Below are 23,452 nucleotides of genomic sequence, written 5' to 3' on the forward strand. Positions count from 1 at the left end.
CACCGTTAGAGCAGACACGTTACGCATAAATATGCACGTATTAATGGCACGAACAAATGTGTGGGTAACTGTACTATTCCGTGAGCGACTCCTGCGCACCCAGACGTGGAGATAAAGAAACGACCGATAACGATGTCGATATACTTGAGCTAAACACCGTTTTTGGACTTGAATCAATAACGAATCTTGCAGTCAACCAGTCACACATTCCTACCAACCTAAAAAAATATGGAATAACAAAAACTTTTTCAGAAAGCGAGTAATTTGCAAAAGAACTAGAACATCTCACGGTTAATTTGCTTGTTATATGCGTCGAACTTTTTGTAACGACAGACCACTTGCCGACAGTTTCTGGTTTCTTTCCTCGAGTCGGGGTCATAATTTTTTTTGCGATCCGATACAACTTGTTGCGACTCCTACCTGCGCGTGAGGATGGCTTAATTTTTTGCTCTCTCTATAATAGGGGTGGGTTTAAAAGCTGCACGTACAGGTTCCTACGTGTCCGCGCCTTCGAAGTCTTTCAAACAAAAAGTTAACCATTGTTTATTTTTTTTTTAAACAGTGCAACTCACGTGGTGATTAGCAATTTTGGTTTAAATGCCATCGTAAATTCTATGTACTAATAAAGTTCTTCCTGTCTTAGCAATCTATGTATTCCTGCCGTCAGATATTGGCACCAGGTACAGCATATCAGCCACAACTTCTTATAAGTCAGTTCATCTACAGCATTTTTACCTTCCAAAACAATTCCGTTCCTACCAATTTACCAAGCTCCAACCAATTCAACTGATAACCAACTCATAGTTAAGTTGTAATAGTCAGGAGCACGAAGAGGACCCAAGACGTGGACAATTAAAATGAAATCAGTCAATCTTTTAATGCAGCAATGGGAAAAAGTTAGCCTTTCTTTAAAGAAGAAAATTACTTAGCATAATGCCTAATTGTAGTTTGAAAGGCGTCTCGAGACGTGCAGTGAATGACTTACTATCTACATATCCAAGTCTATTAGATCTTGTAAAGACAAACAGTGGAAAGCTTGGGAGAAATCGATCGTGAAAGTGACGAAATCTGTGTGAACATCTGAACCTATGTGTATAGTTAGCTCGTAACGATAACCGTAACTCTATAGTTATGTCATTATAAGATTTTATTATCATTCCCAAGTTATCTATGCTAAAACCAATTTTGCATACGTATTTGCGAATACAAAATTGAGTTACGTATTGTTGTGATTTTGTTCGGTATGCCTGAAGAATTGAAAGGCAGTTTACCACTTCATAGTTTTTGCTTGCATTACAACTTTCATTCACTGCTTAAATTACAACAAATGTTTCGTATATCGTATGATCGTATCTAATACCTTATTTACGTTACTGCGAACTTTCTTCAATCTCATCAAGTATAAACCTTAATTAGATATTTTACGTTAAACCCCATTTCTATGCAATTAGGCAAATCTATAGACGTTATTTTAATGGTCTCAATAAACGTATAAATGAACATAATGCGAGACTTTCATCTCGCTGATGAGTCTGTTTTCTACGTTTGGTCAGTCTTCAAGTTATGCAAAGGCCCAAAGAAAGTGGTTTATGCAAATAAGTTCATATTCTGTGTATACGAGATGGTTTTATGTAATGACATACGTTGGTTTGTAGGAATTACGAAGACTTTCTAGTTTATTTTGTGGGTCTGGTCTGCATTTTTAGACCTTTTTGAAGACCCGGATATTTTATGTGTGTAGAACAACACAACGCTATGAAAAGGGGCAGTCAAAATCTCGAATCAAGCAGGAATTCAAATGTGTTCCTGTTGTTAACTTATATTATAGTAAATACGTAGCAAAATAGTCTGGACCTATACAAGTACAGAAAAATCACTATTTCCTTACTTCGAACCTTACTCAACATCATCTAAATTCATTGACTCCCAAAAGTTAATTCAAAGAACAAACAAGGGATCTGGAGAAATATTTCTATTTACGGAAGAAACATCTGGGGAGAGGGATGAACAGTTTGTTTATTGCGTTACCTGCCGTGGGACCGGACGCCATGTTTGCTTATCTCCTCAAATAAACAGTAGATAGCTATTAACAAAAAAAGATTTAGAAGACAGTCTTGCTAGGTAGAAATAAAAAAAAAAATACTGGTAAAGGTACATTGGCTTTTGGTAGAAATTATGAAGCTGGAGTCTCTACTAGGTTCCACATCTGTAAGATATATTTCCATTCTCGCACCAATGTTATTGTTCTAAGTGGTGTTAATCATACTAAACGCCTAAGCCAGCAGAGACAGGTGGTTTGTTTAAAGCTGGCAGCTTGGCGTCAGTAAAACAGACACGTCTGGTTTCTTAGCTTCCTGCTCAGTGAATTGTTAGGCCTGATTGTAGGACTGTTTTACTGTTGATATAGACAGGAACCTATCTAGCCACAATTGAATACAAAATAATAAAAAAATATGAAACTTAGAATCTTTCTTTTGTACCCCAAACTTTGGCTACATTGTAGCCGAATATTCCAAGATACGTGCATAGGACACGTCATCGACAATAGGTGATTATCACGCCAACCCGCTTTCCTGCACGACGGCACCCAATTCTCACGACTTCCGACTACAATTCTTTTATACTATTCCGCTTTCTTGGTTTCATAGAAAAGCCAATTGAAAGTTCAGTTATGTTTGGTTACGTGTGTCGTGAGCAAGCTAAAGACTACACGAACATTGTCTAAAAGGCCTAACAGAAGCTGATAAACATTTTCTGCATATATAAGTTCGAGCAAAGAGGTTAGATATTTATTAAACACGTAGTAAAGAAGGTACAGGCTGGCATGTCAAAAAAAAATCAACATAGCCATTAAGTCAACTAAAGAAAAAAAATATTTTTTTCTTCACGAGATTTTACGGCATTCTCATATTTTTTTACAACAAATGGACAATAGGTATTCCCCATTCTACAAAGTTATAATAACTTCATGGTAAGCAAACTATGCGAATAATACCAAAATGTTGTCAAAAAATCAAGAATAGTAGCTTACTTTTTACCATCTTATTAACTAAGTAATGTTTTTGTTGATTACGTAGACAGGCAAAAGTATATAACGTATGAAAGTACCTCAATTCATTAATTTTGTGCTTAAACTTAACAAAGGTTTCCTGTTTTTATTTAATAAGCGGCTATATGAATCAATGTACTCCTTGTTTACTCATTTTGAAATTACGTACTAAGATTGCATGCACACGGATATTGCACGGTCAAGCGTGATTGCTGCTTCTAATAGAGGGTTTAATCACCGGTAATAGCATATCTACCTACTTCGGGACGAGGGTAAGTTAAGAAACTATAGACGGTATTCAATTAAGTGCAGATTATCTAATGTTTGCTTTACATATTTCCGTGATCTTTTATAATTTAAAAAATAAAAATGCAATCATGTTATTTGAAACTATTTAAGAAGGAAATACGCGAATGAGGATATTATAAAACAACAACTTTATTGGCGTTTTCAATACACCGAAAATGTTCACGCAAGTACTTAAAATATTTGTACCGATAACCACGTAATTAACGTGTTTGTGACAATTTGGTCATTATGTCACTTCATTACTTGGTATAATTATTACGTACGACATTCAATAAAGGGCCATGTGAAATAAGGCTGTATACGAGAACAACGGTGCCGCTTTAAAAAAGACACCACTGACATAAGCAGCCATATTTGCACGGCCTTCTTTTTTCAAAAGTGACATAACCGATAAATTATGATTGGCCGAAAATAAACAAATATGCTATAAATCTTGGAAAGTGTGGATAATCCATCTGGTTCTCAGATCGTTATAATTTGCCTTTCACAATTCTTTCCATGGCTTATAGTTTTCCGGCCTTTCACTGAACTTGACGTTTAATGGCTCATGTAGAATGGTCAATGCTACTTTATTTCTACATGTTACACATTTGACTTGATTAAAAAAATCATGCAGCATAATTTTTAATAAGTAAATGTCACATTATTTTTCTTCGTAGACAAGGTAGCAAAGAGAATTAAGTGAAGACCGTACCCATATAAAGTGAGGAGCTGATATTAATGTAAAAGCATAAACAATGGGCCAATTCACCTCTCACTGCACTCCCGATCTCAAAACATTAAACTCAAACAAAAATCCTTTAATGAAATGTAATATGACGTATTCTGTTGCCAAACCGTAACGTTTCACACAGCACACTCTCATTATTGTTACGCATTGTGTCATTACAGTTTGTTCATTGATTTTGCAACTATGCACATTATAAAGACATTTTTTCCTTTAATTAGTGTCATAAGTATGCCATAGAGTACTGATTTGAGGTTAGCTGTGGTTTATGTAAGGCTGTTTTTGCGGTATTCAACCTCTTTGAGGTATGATCACGAATTTAAAGGTATTTTATGAATGGCCCTTATTGTTATTTTCCTAATAGTAGTAATAGCTGTACAATCCTTTGTTCCTTTTTTGGGCTAATTCAATTAATTATGCCTATTGCCTTATTAGCTATAAACCTCAGATAGTTTGTTGAAGTATTAGAATGTAGGTATTTTGATTTAAGCAAGAACACAGTCCGTATGATTGTTTAACCACAACTTCCCAATTTTTCTTAGAAGTGCATTTGTTAACATAAAAGTTACAAAGTCTCTTTTTGCGCTCCATTTTGAAATCAGTTAACTTCATTATTGAACTGCAGCGACCTCGCGTTTTTGACCAATTACCATGCGATTTAGTAATTTTCGTTCAAGTTCTTAAGTTAGCCGTACTATTGGTCTACTTTAAACCGACATTTAAACCTGTTACGAGGTAAAATATGATGGGAAACTATGACTTTTGGAAGTAAGAAAAAAAAAACTAAATTTTTCTTAGGGCAAATTTGGCTATGGTCACTTGATTCTCAGCTTTCAAGAAAAAGGGATTAACCCGTGAGATGTTATTCTAGTCTATGACAGGTTGCGTGCCCAGTGCGTCCACCTCTGTACAGTGAAACTTGACGTTTGACGCAGATTGATGCGCACACGCAACTAACAAGATCCATTTCAATTGAGACATTAGCTCATGTTTAATCATGAAGTTCTCGATGAATTCGCTTAAAATTCTTTACTTTAGATTAATTTAAATTGCATATATTTTGGGTGTAAATATCACATAACTACCTCTGACGTCAAATCTTAGGTTCTTAGCTAATTTTTTATCTAAATTATTTACAGAAAAATACGTCGTTTTCCATAATAGCAACATTAAAAATCATTATGATGCAATTTTGATTCACATTAAATTGGTTGTTAGCTTTTAAAAGTAATATAAACAAGAATGTTATGTCACAATTCGATCTTGTAAATTAATTCAATTGACATTACAAGAAGAGATACCAGACAGGGATTATGCAATTTGACAATGAACAGACGTATATTGTGAACCTCATTAACAAACATGTGGTGAACTTATAATCTATCAAAACTTGTATGTATGTACATTAACATAATAAAGAGGAAACATTTTTTGTTTGTTTGTTGTACCCTAAAGGTGCCGAAACTTCTGAACCGAATTCTTTCACAGTTGCAAAGCTACTCTCTTCCTGAACATAGGGCTATATTTTATCCCGATACGGGCAGTTTTTCCTAAAACTACTAACTAAAACGCGAGAAAATGGCTAGTAGGTACATAATATAACCTACGAAAATATATCGTTATTCTTTTGTTTTTCCTGCTGTTATTATAACCGTGTTTATAAATAACACCTTTTGCGTACTACTTTATAATAAGAGGCTTCTAGTGGCAGATGGTATTGATATACGATATGTAACAGGTGTTTCACTGTACCTAGTCATTTGAAACGAGATGCCTTTGTAATTAGATAATGTACGTCTTTACTTGAAGCTATAATTCTAGTCTATTCTTTGCCTAACAAGTGTACAGTTCTTGTCATTTAACTAAAGTAAATAAATAAAAAATCCTGATGATGAATTCATCTTTGTTTTTCATTTGGTTTGCTCTGTTTGGTTCATCATTTTGACCATTGTGAAATCACCTATGGCCACGAAAGAATTTGTTTTAAATATACTAATGGCCGACTGGGGACAAGCAAAACTACCAGACGTAAATGTACTGTCCATGTGTTTAAGAGGGTTATTAAGGCTTTTCACCAGATTTGCTGTATATTTTACCTTACAATCAATTAAAAAAAAAAAACAACACAAAAACAAGTGGCACACTTACAAACCCAAAAAAAACAATAGTTCTTTAAATATCTTCAAATAACACGTACTTAAATACACCAAATCTGTAGGTCAGACGAGTTTCGACGCAGACATCGAACGTGCGACCCTGAGTTCAGAAAGCCGACACTTGGACATTGCGCTTAATGAATAATAATGACGAGACCGTAATATGAAGACTGTCTGGTAGTCTGTGTCTGGTCAATTGTTTTTATTATATTAGATAGTTAGGTATAAAGTTTTGGAAAGGTAAGCGAAAAATAAACAATGGTAGCTATTTTCAAGTCTAGTGGAGACGAAAAGTGCTTTGTAATTTGTTCAGATTTCAGTTGTCATTTTGGCATTAAAATAATAGTAAGAAATCTATGCAATTGTTTAAGAAAATTCATAATATATTTTATTTATTTATTTACTTTGGATTGCCAACACAGGCTGTACGAATACATCACATTACATCGTCACTAAAAAACAAAGCTGTTTTATTAAATCGTAATAAACTTTTTGGATTCTTCTTTTTGAATATTAATAGAAACAATTGCAATCGTTAGTACCAACTACATAATTCCTAATTCAAAAATATTCAAACTAGGAACTTAACACCAAGCAGTTTTACGTTTAAAGTTCGCATACCTATTTCTGTAGTCTACGTTACAGTGGCTGGTAAAAAATCAGACAATTATAATATCAAGTGGTTTGTATGTGCTATTGTATAGTAAAGTTGTACCTCCAAGGCTGGCGAGTTTATTGGTGAAGCATCTGCCCAGTTGAAGATTATTATGAATGCTTTGTATTTCCGTGGGAAAAACGGATTGTTATTTCAACAAGATAAAAATCGTCATTAGAAGTGCAGATTTAGAGTTTTAACTACTAGGATTGTATAAAGTGGACGAATATTTTTATCGAATTCAACATTTGCTTATAATTTTTGTCGTCCAGTTTTAAAGGATCTCTCTGCCTATCCATAGTAAGATAATACTCAACAAATAAATTGACTTCACTTATCAAAAACAGACTTTAAAGACCAACAACTATCCTTCATCATTCTATAAACATCAAAACGTTCTCACCACTAACCATTGTAAGGCTGTACACATCGCCATAGCCAACTATACATGTGTGTGTACCCATGTATGTGTGTATGTATGTGTGGGGTGTTCGACATTGCAAGGTGAACGGGGCGGGTACATGACCCGAGTCCTGCGCAAAAACCTTCGCACACAGCTGAGTCGCCCGGTGCACCGGTGTACGAGAATAAAGTGGAATAGTGACGTGACTGGATGTCTCTTGGGATAAGCCGGTAATGAAGTTAATTTTGTAAACCGACTTCCATAAAAAGAGGTTTGATTTTTATGGAGATATCTATTTTTTATGACACGTATCAAAAGAGCAGAGCAAAAAATAATGTCGTGAAGAAAATATATAACAGGTTGTGGCGACGCCATTAAAAACTGCTTAGACATTCATATAAATTTCAACGCGTCTCCATCCGGTTTTCAATATTCATTAGAAGAGTAAATGTTCGAAAGAGGAAGCCCACATCCACAGCGCTAGGTAGAATCTCTAGCCGTACTGTTGACCGGTTTTTTATGTGAAATCATCGTACGCGGGACCATTCGTACCACATTCCGAACGTGCTCGATCATACATTGACGTATCTACGACGTGCGCATTCGTTTGCGCGCCTCGCCAAGCGAAACTGTATATATTAGCATTCGAAACTAGCCAACCTTTTGTGATAATAATCGTAGGTCTGTACTTAATATTAATTGAAAAATTATGATCGACTTCGAAAGTTGTGTCAAATTCGCAGTCAATTGTGACCAATTTGTAGGCCGTTGTGCTGTACAAAAGATATCAACGAGCGCTAAACTAATACAGAAATATTTTCAACCTTGAGATTTGAGTTTATCTTTACGTCTGAACAAATATATTAAATAATGTCTGTTTGTAATATTTAAATAACCTGTGCTGCCAGTCTCTTTTTTCGGCTAATTGCTGAAATGGCTGGACAGGTTGACGAGACTTTCACTGCTGTAACAAGGAGTAAGTTAGGCTAGCTAGGGTAAAGCCATGGGGATCATTTAGTTGTCAATAAATTGATGACGGACAATTTGATATATTGCTGATACTAACATTCCTGAAACGCATAAGTAGTACGACAAATCGCACTATTAACAGACTTAATAATCCGTCAACGTGTCTTATGATCTTAACCGTAACAGTCAGCCATACATCAACAAACGCTTGCATAAAAAGATAAAAAGATCATACTTTAAACTGAAACATGATTATTTTCTCAAAACATAATGTTTCTGTGGTGCATTAACTTCGTACGTAGTAATAAACTCTCTAACTACAAGTTATGTGACTAATGCCCGTTTTCACCAACAACCTCTTACCGTTTCCCTATCTAAAAGCTACTTTTAATAAGGACCCCTCCCAATTTGACACCTACCTAAATTCATTTTCACCACACTTGTACATGGATCCCTTAAGTAAGTGACAGATTACTAGTTCTACAAACGATAATGCAAAGTCGATATTTTATCGATAAAATGATTTTTCTCTACTTCATAAGAAATAAACGTCTATCGAGTATATATTACTAAAGCCTGTGAGTTTTTTTTCTTGTGATGTTATTTTAATTTAACTTAAACTACATTACGCTATGTTTTATGCAATAAAACAGTAAAGAGGTTTTCTATAGGTGAATTTTTACCTATGTCATTCGCGCGTTTGTCAAATTGACTGATGTGTATGTGTACATAGAGTGAGGTTAATTTTGGGTTTATTATTGTTGAATAGATAAGTTTATTTTGGCAGAGAAGAGAAAACGAGGATAAACCTTTCTTGCAGAAGAAAAAGACAAGCTAGTGAAATTGCTGACGTCCCATAGAGACACAATATTAAACAAAAAACGGATGGGACCACGAACGAAGCCAAAAACAAAGCTTGGATCCAGTTACAAATAGTTTTAATGCGATAGGAACCGTTTACAGGTAAATGTGAATAATATCTGTGTATAATAATATAAGATATTGCCGTTCAACTGTGTTCCTTGTTTTACTGTCGACTTCATTGTATTTTTGTTCTCCATGAGTTGATGGATTTAAGTATGGGGTTAAAATTATACATTAATTATATTTATTTAGTTTCAGGTGGTGCGAGAAATTGGAAAGACGTGTAAAAACATGCTGCGCCCAGCCCACCTCAAATTGAATTGGTGCAGGAGGATGATGATAATGTTTGGTACATCATATGAGGACTAATATTAAAATATTTGTTTACTATCTTTGTTTTAATTTATATATTTTATTATGTTCAATATTAGCCTACTTCTTACCTCCAGAGGGTATCCCCTATCACCTAGGAGATAGGCTCCTCCATATTCACCATTTTCGAATCATTGGTATCTACTGCAGTTTTGGTATTTAAGGCCAATTCAAACCTGAGCGATATTCGCTGCCGCTGTGGGTAGAGGTAGATACCGCACGGGTTTCGCTCAGGTATTTAGTATCAAGTATAGTTACCGGCACGGATATTGAGCTCTCGGCGGAAGAGTGGGGATCGCTTTGCGCACTGTACACAAGGCAATAAACCAATAAATGGCTTCTGCGCAGGTTAAGGTCAGGGCTCAATATCCGTGCCGATAACTATACCTACCGCGGCTAGAGCGACCTGAGCGATATTCACTGCCGCTGTGGGTAGAAGTACATACCGCGCGGCAGCAGCGGCATACGTCCCGAACATCAACAGTAATATTATCGCATACCCACTGGGTTTCCTCTATCGCAGGTGGTAGCGAATACCGCTTAGGTCTGAACAGTCATATTACCGCATACCCACAGGGTTTTCTCTGCCGTAGACGGTAGCGAATACCGCTTAGGTCTGAATAGGCCTATAGATGTCCCGGCCACCGCGAAACTACATCAGTGATTACCAGATTTGCATCTGTTATGGTCTGTATATTTATGGACATGCAGGACTACCTATTTTTGAATAATTCAGCGACATCACGACCTAGCAAGTGCATTCATAGCAAGTGATAACCTATAATCTATATCTATACTAATATTATAAAGAGGAAAATGTTTGTTTGTTTGGTTGTAATGGATAAACTCAAAAACTACTGGACCGATTTTAAATATTCTTTCACCATTAGAAAGCTATATTATCTGCGAGTAACATAGGCTATATTTTATCCCGGTGCGGGCAGTAGCTCCCACGGGACGCGGGTGAAACCGCGGGAAAACGGCTAGTCTTATAAAAAAAGTCATGATCATCGTACTTATTTCTCAGTCATCTGCTCTTTCACGTAAGATGGCAGCCCCGGATCTAGGGGGGGGCAAGCCGGGGCCTGTGCCCCGGGCGGCAAATTCAGGGGGCGGCAAAATCAGGCGGCTGCCAAATTCACAGACCAATGGATAACTCATCATTTATTTAATTTGACTACGGAGTAGATACTACTACCTAAATAAAAATAGCACGAGTACAGCAGTTTCATGGCCATATCAACTTGACCGATACCCTGAGCGCGGAGTGAGACAAGCTGCATGACTGCACGAACATTTATTATTCACGAGGCGAAGTTTTAGCAAACTAAAATTGATTAAAAATTATTTGCGATCATCTATGAGCCAGGAATATCGCATATTTATTTTTATTTTAAATCCTACATTACAGATTACTGTAATAGTTACCTACAGCGCCATCTTAACCTATGGTGCAAGGTGTGCGAATAACCCAGGCGCCTCGGTCTCAGGGGCGCCGCGGGACGCCCCACCACCAGGAATTTCGATAAAATTACACCTGTTTGATAAGGAAGTTCCACATTGTATCACGATACTGACAAGCAAAGTTCCTAAAAAAGTCTTCTTCGCTTTGTTTGATTGATCATTTTGATTATTTTTTTACTTTTAACATCCTCCAACTAAGTGAAAAAATTCTCGCTCGCTACGCTCGCGGTTAAATGACAATGTATGTACTGTTTTTCTGATTGTTTATTATTTTTATTGACTCGGTCGTCGGTCATTGATTCGGTCTCTAATCACGTTTTCTTTTTTATTATCACGTTTTTTGTACATAATTCCCAGTTTAATTTGTGAGTCTGCATACAAATAATTTAAAAAAGTTCGCTTTACAGTGTACTTGATCAGATAATTTTGTACCATAGGCTCAAAAAATTTCGCGCTCGCTTCGCTCGCGAAATATTATACATCATGATCATCATCATCTCAGCCATAGGACGTCCACTGCTGAACATAGGCCTTCCCCTTAGATCTCCACAGATACCTGTTGGAGGCGACCTGCATCCAGCGTCTTCCGGCGACCTTTATATTATACATGCATTGTCTTAATAACTTCATAAGTCAAGTCCACGCTGTCTTACCTTTTATAAGTCTAATGAAGAAAAAAAATTTTTATGGAGTCCTCAAAAACAAAAAAGTTTGCGCTTCCGACTGCTCGATATAGGGCATGCAATACCGGTTAACGGGTAAATCGCCCATTTTTGCGAGTTTTAAATTACCGGTAAAACTAATATGAAACCGGTATTTTACCAGTTTTTACGTTTTTCTGATAAAATATAGCAATTGTTCATCTAACGTCAAATCTTTGTTATGTAGCCTGAACATAATGTAATGTTGCATACATTACGTATTGTAAGAGTGTTGAAGTTGCTGTTTTTTAGGAAAGTAAACTTGTGTGTCCTTAACTTTCTCTAGGTTAGATACAAATCTTCTTTCTCATCTTAATTTATAAAATCTAAACAAATTGTATTCATTCGGTTATTCTGTTTTTCCTCCTAACTGTCGGCTCATACTAGGTACAAATGTAGCTAATGCTTATTTTACCTATTCTATGACCTTACTGAGCAAGCAAGGGCTTTTACTTCACCACCATGCGGACAGCTCTGAGGACAAGTCGGAGCACACAGTCCAGGTGTGCACTGCCTGGGAAGGGTACCGCCGTGTTGTCGTCGAGGCAATAGGCAGCGGCGACCTTTCGCGTCCTTCCCTGGTTCAAGCCATGGTCCGGAGCTAGAGGGAATGGGAAGCCGTCGCCTCCTTCTGCGAAGCAGTCATGCTCGAGAAGGAGACGACAGAGCGACTGCGAGTAGCACCTCTCATCCCAGCCGCTGTAGTGGACCAGGAAGACAACACGGGCGCCAAGGGTCGAGAGACGACTCCCGGAAACCGTAGGTGTCGGTCTGTGGGCGGTGAGTTCGGGTGGCTCATCGTTCCACCGTCTGCATAGACAACAGACCCGTGTCAGCGGCGCGCGTGGTTCCACGGGCTCCTCAGGGAGATGTCAGCAAACCCAGTGGGGCCCAGCCGGCCTCCCGGGATTGTTCGAAAGAGTTACCGCGACCCTGGTCCATAAAACGCCTACTAAAAAACATGGGTTTTAGACAGAAAGAGTCTGTCATTTGATGATTTACCATAAAAAAGGGCTTTCACTCCAATGAAAAATATATTTTTTTACGGTAATTCTTAGCGTTTATCCCGTCTTGTGACGGGGTCGGCTTTCCGTATCTTCCTTCTTCCACTTATCCTCCTGAATAGACATCTTCCTCTTCGAGTTCGCAGATTTTCATGTCATTCATTACGACACTCAACTCACGGTTTCGGCCAGCCTTTGCGCCTTTGACCGGGTATATTGAGATTGAGTATCACATTCACACTGCCGATGTCCTCAGGTGTCACTCCTTTTTACATGTCCGTACCATCGCAGCCGTTTCTCTTGCATTTTGTCGGCGACATCACGTACGGATGGTACTGACATGTTTTTGTTACGGCCCACGTCACAAAAAAACGTTTACCACCTTATACTTTGCATATTTATTTAGTTTTTGCTTTAAGACTACCCAATCTTATTGTTATAATATCACATTTTAAAAAATTACAAAAATTACCGTTTTACCGGTTTACCGGTAAAAATATTTTTATTACCGAATTTTTACCGGTAATTTTTGTTTTACCGAAATTGCATGCCCTAGCTCGATACTTTACAGCGCTTTTTAAAACATATTAACATTTTGTGTCCCAAAATTGAAAAATTTGCGCGCTCGCTTCGCTCGCGCTACTTTTTACAATTCCTTGATCGCCTTTCATAATTTAAACCTGGCCAACAGTTTGAGCCTACAATGAATTGGACACATATTTTAAAGTCCTATACCTACCAAAAAGTGCACTTAATTCGAACATTCTTATTTATATTCCTTGTAACTACTGTAAGTACTTCAATACATAGTTGGCGCTTGGGTGATGATTGCACCCAGGCGCTACATGAGCTAGAGACGGCCCTGTCTGTCTACATATTGATAGCTAATATTATATGGATAATAAAGGTGAAAATAAACATAAGTAGGCAGGCGGGGCGGCATTTTTCAGATTTTGCCCCGCCTAATAAAAATTGAAGATCCGGGGCTGTAAGATGGTACCTACGTGGTCTTCTAATGATTATTATTTTACATATCCACAACCTCCACAGCTTCTAAACTTTCTAAAAGTTTACGTTTCATTTTTTTTTTGTATTTTTTTGCTTTTTAAACATGGTATTTTTGGTGTTACATAACATATAAAGGTACATTTCACTATCCACGGTTCAAAATATGTTTGTATTCTGTAATGATAATGATAGGGGTTGTTTAAGCAGGCATCAATCGGGCCCCCAAGTTGAAGTCAAATTTTAAGGTTATAATTTGACACCTAGGCTTTGGTGAAAATGAAATTCTTATTAAGTGTTCCGTAAATGCTCCCTAAATTTAGGTATTCGTTGGTGAAAACGGGCATTAATGATTGGGTGTTTGTCGAAACTGCTGTGCTAGTGAGCGAAAGTCGGTAGACAATGCTTAGCAATAATTACTGAGCGTCGAGATGAGGCGAAAGTGACCGATATTGACCATATGTGGAAACGTCGACTGTCAACGTTGTAACATTCGTTCATATTTTACTTTAAGCTTTTGTAAGCTATTATGCGGTATTCAACTTCACTTGTTTTTCCAATTGTTTACTTTCTATGTATAGTTGCTTCCCTGGTACTTTCATATAGTAAAACTGTAAATCTAAGCGTTGATTATTTGGCATTTTTAAAATTCGGTACAATATTTTTTGTTATATACGCTTTTAGCACAATTATTAAATGTGGATCGTTGCAAAAAGCTTTAATGCAAAATATTTTGGTGCCAGAATCGTAATATTACTCGTTCTAAAGAGTAGTTGATCAAATATGTTGCGCATATCCTCATATTGTTTCTGTTTACAAAAACACAAACTATTATTCATACACACATACTAAAAGCATGATCACCACCTATAATAATGTATGATTTAACATCTATACGTATAATCATCCAATAATTCCGAGACGCACTAGGTCGAGTGTCATCTGTAAATCAATTGATCGATCATCGATTGTATCATAAATTGATCAGTCATATGGACTCAAGTATGTGGTTATTGCTTAACGTAATTGCAGGCATGTCTGGACAACGGTTGCCCGGGTAACTGGGTTAAGGAGGACAGATAGGCAGTCGCTCCTTGTAAAACACTGGTACTCAGCTGCATTAGGTTAGGCTGGAAGTTGACAGATAACATCCTTGGCAGTCGTTACGGGAAATCAGAAGCCAGTAAGTGTGACATCAGTCTAACCAAGGTTTGCAAAGGTATCTAACTGGGTTGAGGAGGTCAGATAGGGCAGTCGCTCCTTGTAAAACACTGGTACTCAGCTGAATCCGGTTAGACTGGAAGCCGACCCTAACATAGTTTGGAAAAGGCTAGGCAGATGATGACTTGATATCAATCCAAGTACATTTGTGGTTATTGCTTAACATAGGTATTTCTTAACATCGCGTGAGGGCTTTAGACAATCGAGTTTATTCGATCTTTAATCGATTGGATTCGAATAAGTTCGATAATCTTGCATTGTTGTGATGTAATAGTTGTCTTGGACAAACCTGGACTATAAAGCCTGATTAAAGCTCATAAGGTTTGGCACAAGCCCAGCATGATGATGAATAGGTATCTTATTTGATTAGTGGTATCATGGTAAAGTTTTTGCATGTCGGCGGCTGTTCTCCTTTCCCATATATAATTATATATCAAATGTTTATTTACCGGTTTTAATAATTATAAAACTAATAGCATTCCTTCCTTGTTGGTTTAACAAAATGATTCTATATACACGTAAATTGCTCATTTGTTGTTTAATCTATGTGCTAAAGTTATCGAATAGGTTTGCAAATTAAATAGCTCTGCTTATAACAATAACAAGGAAAACCTTTTATTCTTAATTATAACAATTCAGATTTGTGAATAATTGTGGAAAAATGTGAACTAATGAGGTAAATACGTGCTTATTGCGCAAATGACTGAGATAGATATGTAAATGCGTTGTAGCTTATTATACAAACACCTACAACAGTTACAGTATCCACACACTGCAGACTAAACAGTCGCTCGACAGTATGACAATCTTTTTAAAAGAAAATCTTGATTCCAATCAAGGTTTTCAGTCGGTCTACCGGCTAAATACCTGATCTTTGTATTGTCAAATCAAATCATTTATTTCATGTAGACCTTTACAAGCACTTATGAACGTCAAAATTATAAATATGTGAAACTTTTTGAAAATATAATAGGTGTTACAGTTTGTATGTAATGTGCGTACTGCCATTCATCTTCATACTAATTTATGAGCCCAAACAAACGATCGGCCAACTAAAAGTTTGCGGTATGCTGGTACTATTAATTGTCGTTCAGGATTGCGATCAAACCGGACCGAGTATTGTATTCCGGTAATTGGTAAACTTGTGAAATGTGGTCAACTTGAATTATTGCTATATTATGTAAGGTGAAAGGTGCGTGCAAACATTGCGATTTTCATGTTAAGTAATTATGTATTGACATAATGACATTATTTCCAAACCAAATTAAACATTTTTTGGTATTAATTTCCTGTAATATATTGGCAACATTTTAAAATGTGCTCTAGTTATGTATTTGAAAGGAATTTAGTTAGCTTGCTTCTATGCTATAAATTCACGTTAACCGAAAAAAGAAAATACTAACTGCGGAAGGTTTTAGTACATTCAATTAACCGCATATTTCTTTTACGAAAGCACATGTTGCATCGCTATTAATCCATCAAATCGATTAACAAAAGAATGCGAGAATGTCCGATACAATTTCACATATACAGCAAAGAACTTCACAGGATATATTTCAAGTTTCTCCGTCACACCTTCCACAGCTGCAATAAATATAACTTTCTTTGCACTTTCCCATCGATAATCGTAATCGGATAGTTTAGTCGATTCTATAAAAACGACGATCGATGAACTCGAGTCGAGTTGAAGAAACGTCTCGCTCCGTTGACTGATCGCTCCGATGATCTTGATGCTAGTGTTTTGTAGCAAAAAGCTAATGATCTCTCATTACTTCGAGTAGGGAATAAACTAATAATAATACTTTAATAATTGGATAAGGTTTTTACTTAATCTCAGCTTTTTCAGTGTGAGGTTGGATGCTTGAATCTTTCGAACAAAATTGAGGTGGTACAAACGTTGATTGATTACTGGTTTTAAATGGAGAATATGTAGTTCTTCGAATCGGTGCTACTTCAGGGTAGAATCACCTCTACCTAGAAGTTCTGGCTATTTTTTTAAGGGGTTCCTCCCTAGTAGTTTTCAATATTGAATAGGAGTAGAGACGTGTCTGTTAGTGTGGATAAATCAATAGGTAGCATAATAAAGAAGTTCTGTAACCATAGCAGGTGCCATGTTGCATTACATGGTCTGTACATAAATCAAGTATAAAAGAGACATATAGTAATTGAATCCTACATACATACGCGATTAACTTCAACACGACGATTAACAAACAATCTCACGCGTGCGCAGTTCTCATAGTATTAATGTCAGCGTATTATGATTGCGTCGTTTTCTCAAGATGTGACGTCACTGTCACCCCTCCCTCCCCCAGCTTCTCCTCCCGTCCCCGCAGCCACCGGGAAGTCATTACAACCAGTTTGATGGAATGTGCTATCTCTGATGGTCTCCGTATTCACCCATTGTCGGGGTTTTTTGTTGACCTTATTGTTTCTTGATCTTACAAAGAAAGTGGGTACTTTATATACGTGTAGGTATACTTTGGTTATTGTCGTCTTTGTAGCGGGAAATGATGTTTGTTTGATTGATAGATAAGTGTTGACGTCAGTATCTCGAGAACTTAGCTGAATACCGTGAAGTGATGGAACGCTTTTGTCGAGTATCTCTGGAACAACAATGAAGATGTATGTTGCTTTATCTTAGAAGCCGACATTCCGCTGCACCTTAAAATAGCATTTTTATCCTCACCTTTGACTCAACTAACAGCATGCATTTCTTATAAATGCCGAATGACTCATAACTAGTTCTTGAAAACTTTAGCAACAACCCAAGCAGGTTCGCGCGCAAAACCGGATGGTTCTATCAGTGTCATAGAAACTTCCAATCATACTACTGACGAACTAGAACACTACTCGAATAGTTTTAAAATAGTATCAAAATTATTGAGAAACAAGAGTTGAAAACTATCGTTTCGTACAAGATAGAGATTCACCTTAAACATTTCCTTCCTTATGATATCTTATACATAATATGAAGAATTTCAACGGAGACTTACCCATATTATTTTTACCCGAATCAAAGGTACTAAACTACTGTTTACAACTTTGGATATTGTAAAATGAGTCATGAAGCGAGATGCCGACCATTCAAGAAGACAGACAAGAACGTGGTGTAATACAAAGTATTAGACTTGAACTTACAACCTTTACCTGCATATTTTAACGAGCATTTCACCTTAATTTTAAAGACTTAAAGACTTTCTTAACAGTACAAGTAATACAACTTTACCTAAAGGCAAAGAGCGTTTAGAACACTTGTCAGCTGTAGATGTTTGACCGCGTTAGACACGTCAGGGCACCTTGCTGACCGCCCATATCTACTTTCTAATGAGCTAAATAATCTAACGTATGTTCTTAGGTGTGGCAGACATCGTCGGCTTAACAATAGAACATGGTTTATCGATTAGAAGAGATGATATACTAAAAATATGTGGGTCGAATATTCAGAATTATGTGTCAAGACCAGCGTTGAATGTAAACAGGAAAATATCGAACTTATTAATGGCAAATTCGTAGTAACTTGACTGGTTTATAAAATTATAACACCTGTTAATCGAATCATGGAAATTTTGTGTCATGCATGATGACTGCCATCGTCTGTGAATATATTCAAAGGTAAACTCCTGGTCAAACGCAGAAGGCATCAAAAAATCACTTCCAAAACGGAAAATTTTGTGTGACATTCCAATCAAATCCTGCTCAAACGAAGGCAACAAAATAAAACTTCCAAAACCCAAAAATTCTTCAAATATCCTCAGCTACGTAAGTAAATTCTCGACTACGTCCATGAATGCCCTTGGAGGCAATCAATCCGTTCCGGCCTTCGGTCCTGGAGGCCTCGTGAGGAATGCGGCCCACGACCAGTTTCCTATAATTATGTAGCACTACCGCTCGACTGCGGGGTATTGTGGCCGTTAGACCACGATCATAATTGCCTTTTAATTACACTATACGTGACTATACATTGATCCTAATGGCTTTACGATTTTCAGTTGTTTTTAGCCTGTTTTTGTAAACGATCCTCTGTTGTTTTTAGAGAAGTACGTTGTACTTCAATCTATTCTTCAATAGATTTTCAACCTTATCATAAAAGTGCAAGGTTAATGTTCGATTGGTAAAGTTTGACAAATTCGAATAGGTTGACCTGCTGGTGGCTTTGCGCCGACCGACAAATGACTTGGGTACAGGGCAGGAAGATGAAGATGATGATGACCTGCTGGTGGCTATATATAATAAGTAAACTTCATTCTAGATATTCTAAAATATCAAGTGCAATATGAAGTTTTATTCAATGTAGGGTGAATGTTCGTGCACCAATGCAAGTCTTAAAATATTTTACGGAACATAACCGTTAAGAGACCTTGAGTCATGCAAAATGTCGCCCACGTCCTGTCGTGTAAAGGCCTACAGATTGTTTCTGTTCAACGCATATTTTGTTTATCTTTGTTATTTGAACTAGTAGTTTTTCGCAGTTTCACCTGCATCTCTTCATACTCTTATAAAATACTGCCTATGACACCCGGGAATAGTAAAGATTGCCAACAGTGAAATAATTCATCAAATCGATTCAGTAGTTTTAGAGCTTTTTGGTTTAAACAAAACACCAAAAAAAAACCTATCCATATATTCTGTCTTACATGCGAAGAAATGATGTGTGTCAAAGTATTGGACATATTATTTATTTATTAGGTTTCAAAACTTTTCGATGAAACTGAGATCATTACTGCTAATGCCAGGGAATTGCGTAAAGCTCATGTTTAGCGGAATTCATATTTAAATGTGCTTTAGATGTTTGCAAGAAGTAAACCTAAATTATGTAATGAGTTTAGAATAGTAGTCTGCATATTAATACAAACCAACAAAAGCTGACACCAAAACCGAAAAACTTATGGACCAATATAGCCCTATAGGGAGACTTCTAAGTTAGTCTGCCGCGATTTTACTGCTGCTAATTTTGTTTCGAAAACCTCATACTTTGATGTATAAATCTAAACTAACCATATCTTCTATATTGTTGCAGAACTACGCCGCGGAGAACTCGGCGGGCAACTCGCAGTCGATCCTGGACAGTCTCAACAACAAATACTACTACTACACGCGGACGCGGGGGCTGTTCCGCATCTGCTATCCTAAGGAGAGACCGCCTTCAGGTAAATAAACATACATATTATGGTAAACTAGCTTCCGCCTTTGTTTTCTCTCGTATCCTTGGAGAACTACTTCCAGAACATGGATAAATAGTAACTTATGGATTGGTCTGATATGTAAGCTGGATATTTCAGCCTAGTTTAAAAAATACATTCACTACATTTTGATAATGGTCAATAAATGGAGAAGTTTAGTGACAAAAGAGATGATGGAACACCAGGTATCTGATATTATTTCTTTTCGATTCTCGAAGGGTGAAATGGGAAAGGAAGATTAAAAATACTGACCCAACGTGAATTATTTTTTACTTGATGTCCAATGCGATAGTTTGACACGGTATGGAGGTCCTGTATTATTTGTGGCATATCAAATAAGTATTCTTAGATACTAAAATCCTCATAATCAAAAACTGGCTTACAAGCGCAATCTCATTCTACACTTCAATCAGACATTGTCTACTAATGTTGGTTTGTTCAGACAAGGCTAACACCACATTTATGCGATTGTATCAAAGTTACAATATTTCATTATTTATCATTAGCAACGTGTTGATCATGTGCCCATTTCGTACCATTCACTAATATACTAAATCCGTCTATTAGGTATTAGTCACAGAAATAAATTAGAACCTTGTATTGTATCTTGTATTGAAGTTAGGCTAGTAAAAAAACAAATACTGCTTAATAAGCTGTCTATGGATATGTGAATGATATTTTTGTTAAACTTTTTGGTTCATTGATGCTTTGTATATTATCAGCTGTTTTAATAAGGTTTCTTCCGTGCCCCCGGAAAACTTCTGCCGTACGCGTAGCTTTCCAACGGTGAAAGAATTTTTCAAATAGGTTCAGTAGAGTCAGATTTTTACAAACAGCCAAACAAAAAATGTTTCCTCTTTATTATATTACTTTTAGTACAGATAACTTTATGGTTGTGAAGAATTTTGGTCTTTGAGTCTATTATTGTTTGCATATCTTTCATCTCTGAATTCATTTTGCCTAGTTGTTAACGAATGTATGACTTCACTTCTTGTCCGCAAAAGCATGATATTTAACAGCTACACACTTCTGGTTTCTTGCTCCAATCGCATTCACCTGCAAAGATAACCATACAAACGATGATATCTCATCTATTCAAGCAATGTTGTTATTCTATGTTCATACACATGTTGAACTAAATATCTTACCACCCACTAAACGCATTGATGATTGGAAGCATCCGAGAAATTCACTCAAACAGTTACTTTATGTTTTATCTAATTGTTCTTACTTTATAACCATGATTATCTATTGGCGTCTTAATGTATATACGCAAAGGATTATGAATCATATCAACTTGAAATAGGGTCTATAATTGCATGTGTGATATCATGATCAGGGCACGCATTCTGTGAGTTACTCTCATTGGATTATATACTCTGTTTATGTGTACATAAGGTGCATATTCGAATGTGTTGTGTACTGGTCAGTTGTAGTACGGTAAAGACTCGGTAGTCATCTAACTGTGAGGAACAATAATGGTTCTGCTGTGAACAAGAACTGAAACATCTGGGTTACTTACTGTTCAAGTGCATCGTTAGTCATGAATCTCTATATATTCTGTAATGGTATTCTGTATTTAGAACGAGTACCTATTTGTAATAATTGCATTTTTGAGAGCAAAATTCTTAAAATTTTCTTGCCGTTGGTTTGATGAGAGTTTCTTGTTTCTTTCACATATTTCAGGAGATTTCACCTTTGTCTAAACCTTTTTCTAAATCAAATATTCATTTGGGTATTTAACTTTATATATAAAATGATATATTCCATTGTAAATTAATCTAAACAATTTTATTACTAATTGTAATAGACTAGTAATGTTTATAAACGCAATTAAAATTATATTTCGCCGTGATACCATCAGCGTATTTAATTTTATGAAACATAAACATACTCTTAACTTTCTAGATTTATTAACTTCAATTTACATAATTTTCATGTTTTATTGCTCAAAATTAGTTTCTAAGATGCATTATTAATAAGATCTTTGTTAGTAGAAAGAGTTAAACTGCAGTATTTCTATTGAAACAAAAGGCAAACGCCATCTTCTGTATTATATCGAAATATATGCAAGAATTCGTCAAGGTAAAAATTGCAGGAATTCTGTCTGTATATTCATGAATGATCAACGCGACATATCAGTCTGTCTCCAAAGTCACCTCAATGTCACACCTTGAACTCTCTACATTGAAGATTTGCGCGTCGCTTCCGCTGACCTGGCCATTCGAAAGTGTAGCCTTAATTAAATTTCATATATTCAATACATACAGCCCACCATATAGGCAACACTTTATATAGATATGGCAACTATTTGAGGTACTATTTTCGTTTTTCTAAGGTCGAACGTGTTTGCAGAAGTTTTTAGTTGCATATTAATTGGCAGTATAATTCGTTGTTCCTGTGCCTAATTCTGGGTGACTTTCGAGATAATTTAAATAGTGTCCAATTTTAGTTTGTGAATTGAAATTCCGATGGTGTGCAGTAATTTTGTTTATGAATGAGATGGAATTCGGTGAATAACGTTTGTATTGATTGATTGATCACACAGATTCTGAAGCATCCATTCATGCGAAGTTGGTCATTTTAAGAATGGATTGGACATTGTTTACGTAAATGAATTTTGAAAACCAGTTGAATTGTAAGAATAGACAACTTCTGTTATATGGGCACTGACATTGGGCGTTCTTAATTTAAGAAGATATTAACTAACGAGCATTATAAAAATCCCTCATTTCATTGTTAGTTCATAGATTAATCAACACATATTGCGACATTATTAATCAGAAGGCTCGATATGAAAAATTCCATCACGTTATAGGCAAAGACTATTCAGATTTCTCTGTCTATCAAAAGAGATAAAGAGAATATGTTAATTTCTATCTTTAAATAGATGATATGTGTTCACAATACGTGATTGCAGAGATGTGCATGCTTCTCCAAGGCTAGGCCGCGTGGCAACAGCACGTTTAAGTCTTGCACCTTCATGGTAATTGTGATGCTAACTCATACATTTGTATGAATGAGCACAGATTTAGATGTAACGAGAGGTTGAAATGATGGTCTTATTTCGTATTGGCATGTATTAGGTATATTCGATAGTTGACGTCTTTAAGTTAGAATACCTAGTCTAACAGGGGGAAACAGGATGAACTCTTCAAGATATTACGAGAATTTTTAAGGCTTTGTAGGTATTCTTGCTAGATTAGACAGATAGTCATTAACTACAGGCTTGATTTCGTGCATTTTTGGAAAATTTATTAAATTATCTTAATAGTTAAATTAATTAAAGATTGTCGCCCTCACATTAGTTGATATCATCTTTACGTCTATTATTGTGACAAAGTAAAACTGACTTAAGACCTTCTTTCGC

The 23,452-nt window shown here is 36.4% G+C and overlaps 1 protein-coding gene and 1 long non-coding RNA gene across 3 annotated transcripts in view; both read left to right on the top strand.

The window, feature by feature from the left end:
• LOC135118176 (uncharacterized) overlaps positions 1–23,452 on the top strand; it is a 45,209-nt gene that overhangs the window by 934 nt on the left and 20,823 nt on the right. For both annotated transcript variants that reach the window (XM_064039435.1, XM_064039431.1), the window contains exon 2: positions 19,920–20,049. In XM_064039435.1, the coding sequence (XP_063895505.1) occupies positions 19,920–20,049 (130 nt within the window). The remainder of the gene's footprint in view (positions 1–19,919; positions 20,050–23,452) is intronic.
• LOC135118173 (uncharacterized) lies at positions 8,598–9,520 on the top strand. The gene is made up of 2 exons (XR_010277407.1): positions 8,598–9,231; positions 9,385–9,520. It is a non-coding gene; the product is annotated as an uncharacterized LOC135118173 (long non-coding RNA).

The sequence above is a fragment of the Helicoverpa armigera genome, chromosome 2 (genome assembly GCF_030705265.1).
Source record: "Helicoverpa armigera isolate CAAS_96S chromosome 2, ASM3070526v1, whole genome shotgun sequence".
In the NCBI taxonomy this organism is placed as follows: domain Eukaryota; kingdom Metazoa; phylum Arthropoda; class Insecta; order Lepidoptera; family Noctuidae; genus Helicoverpa; species Helicoverpa armigera.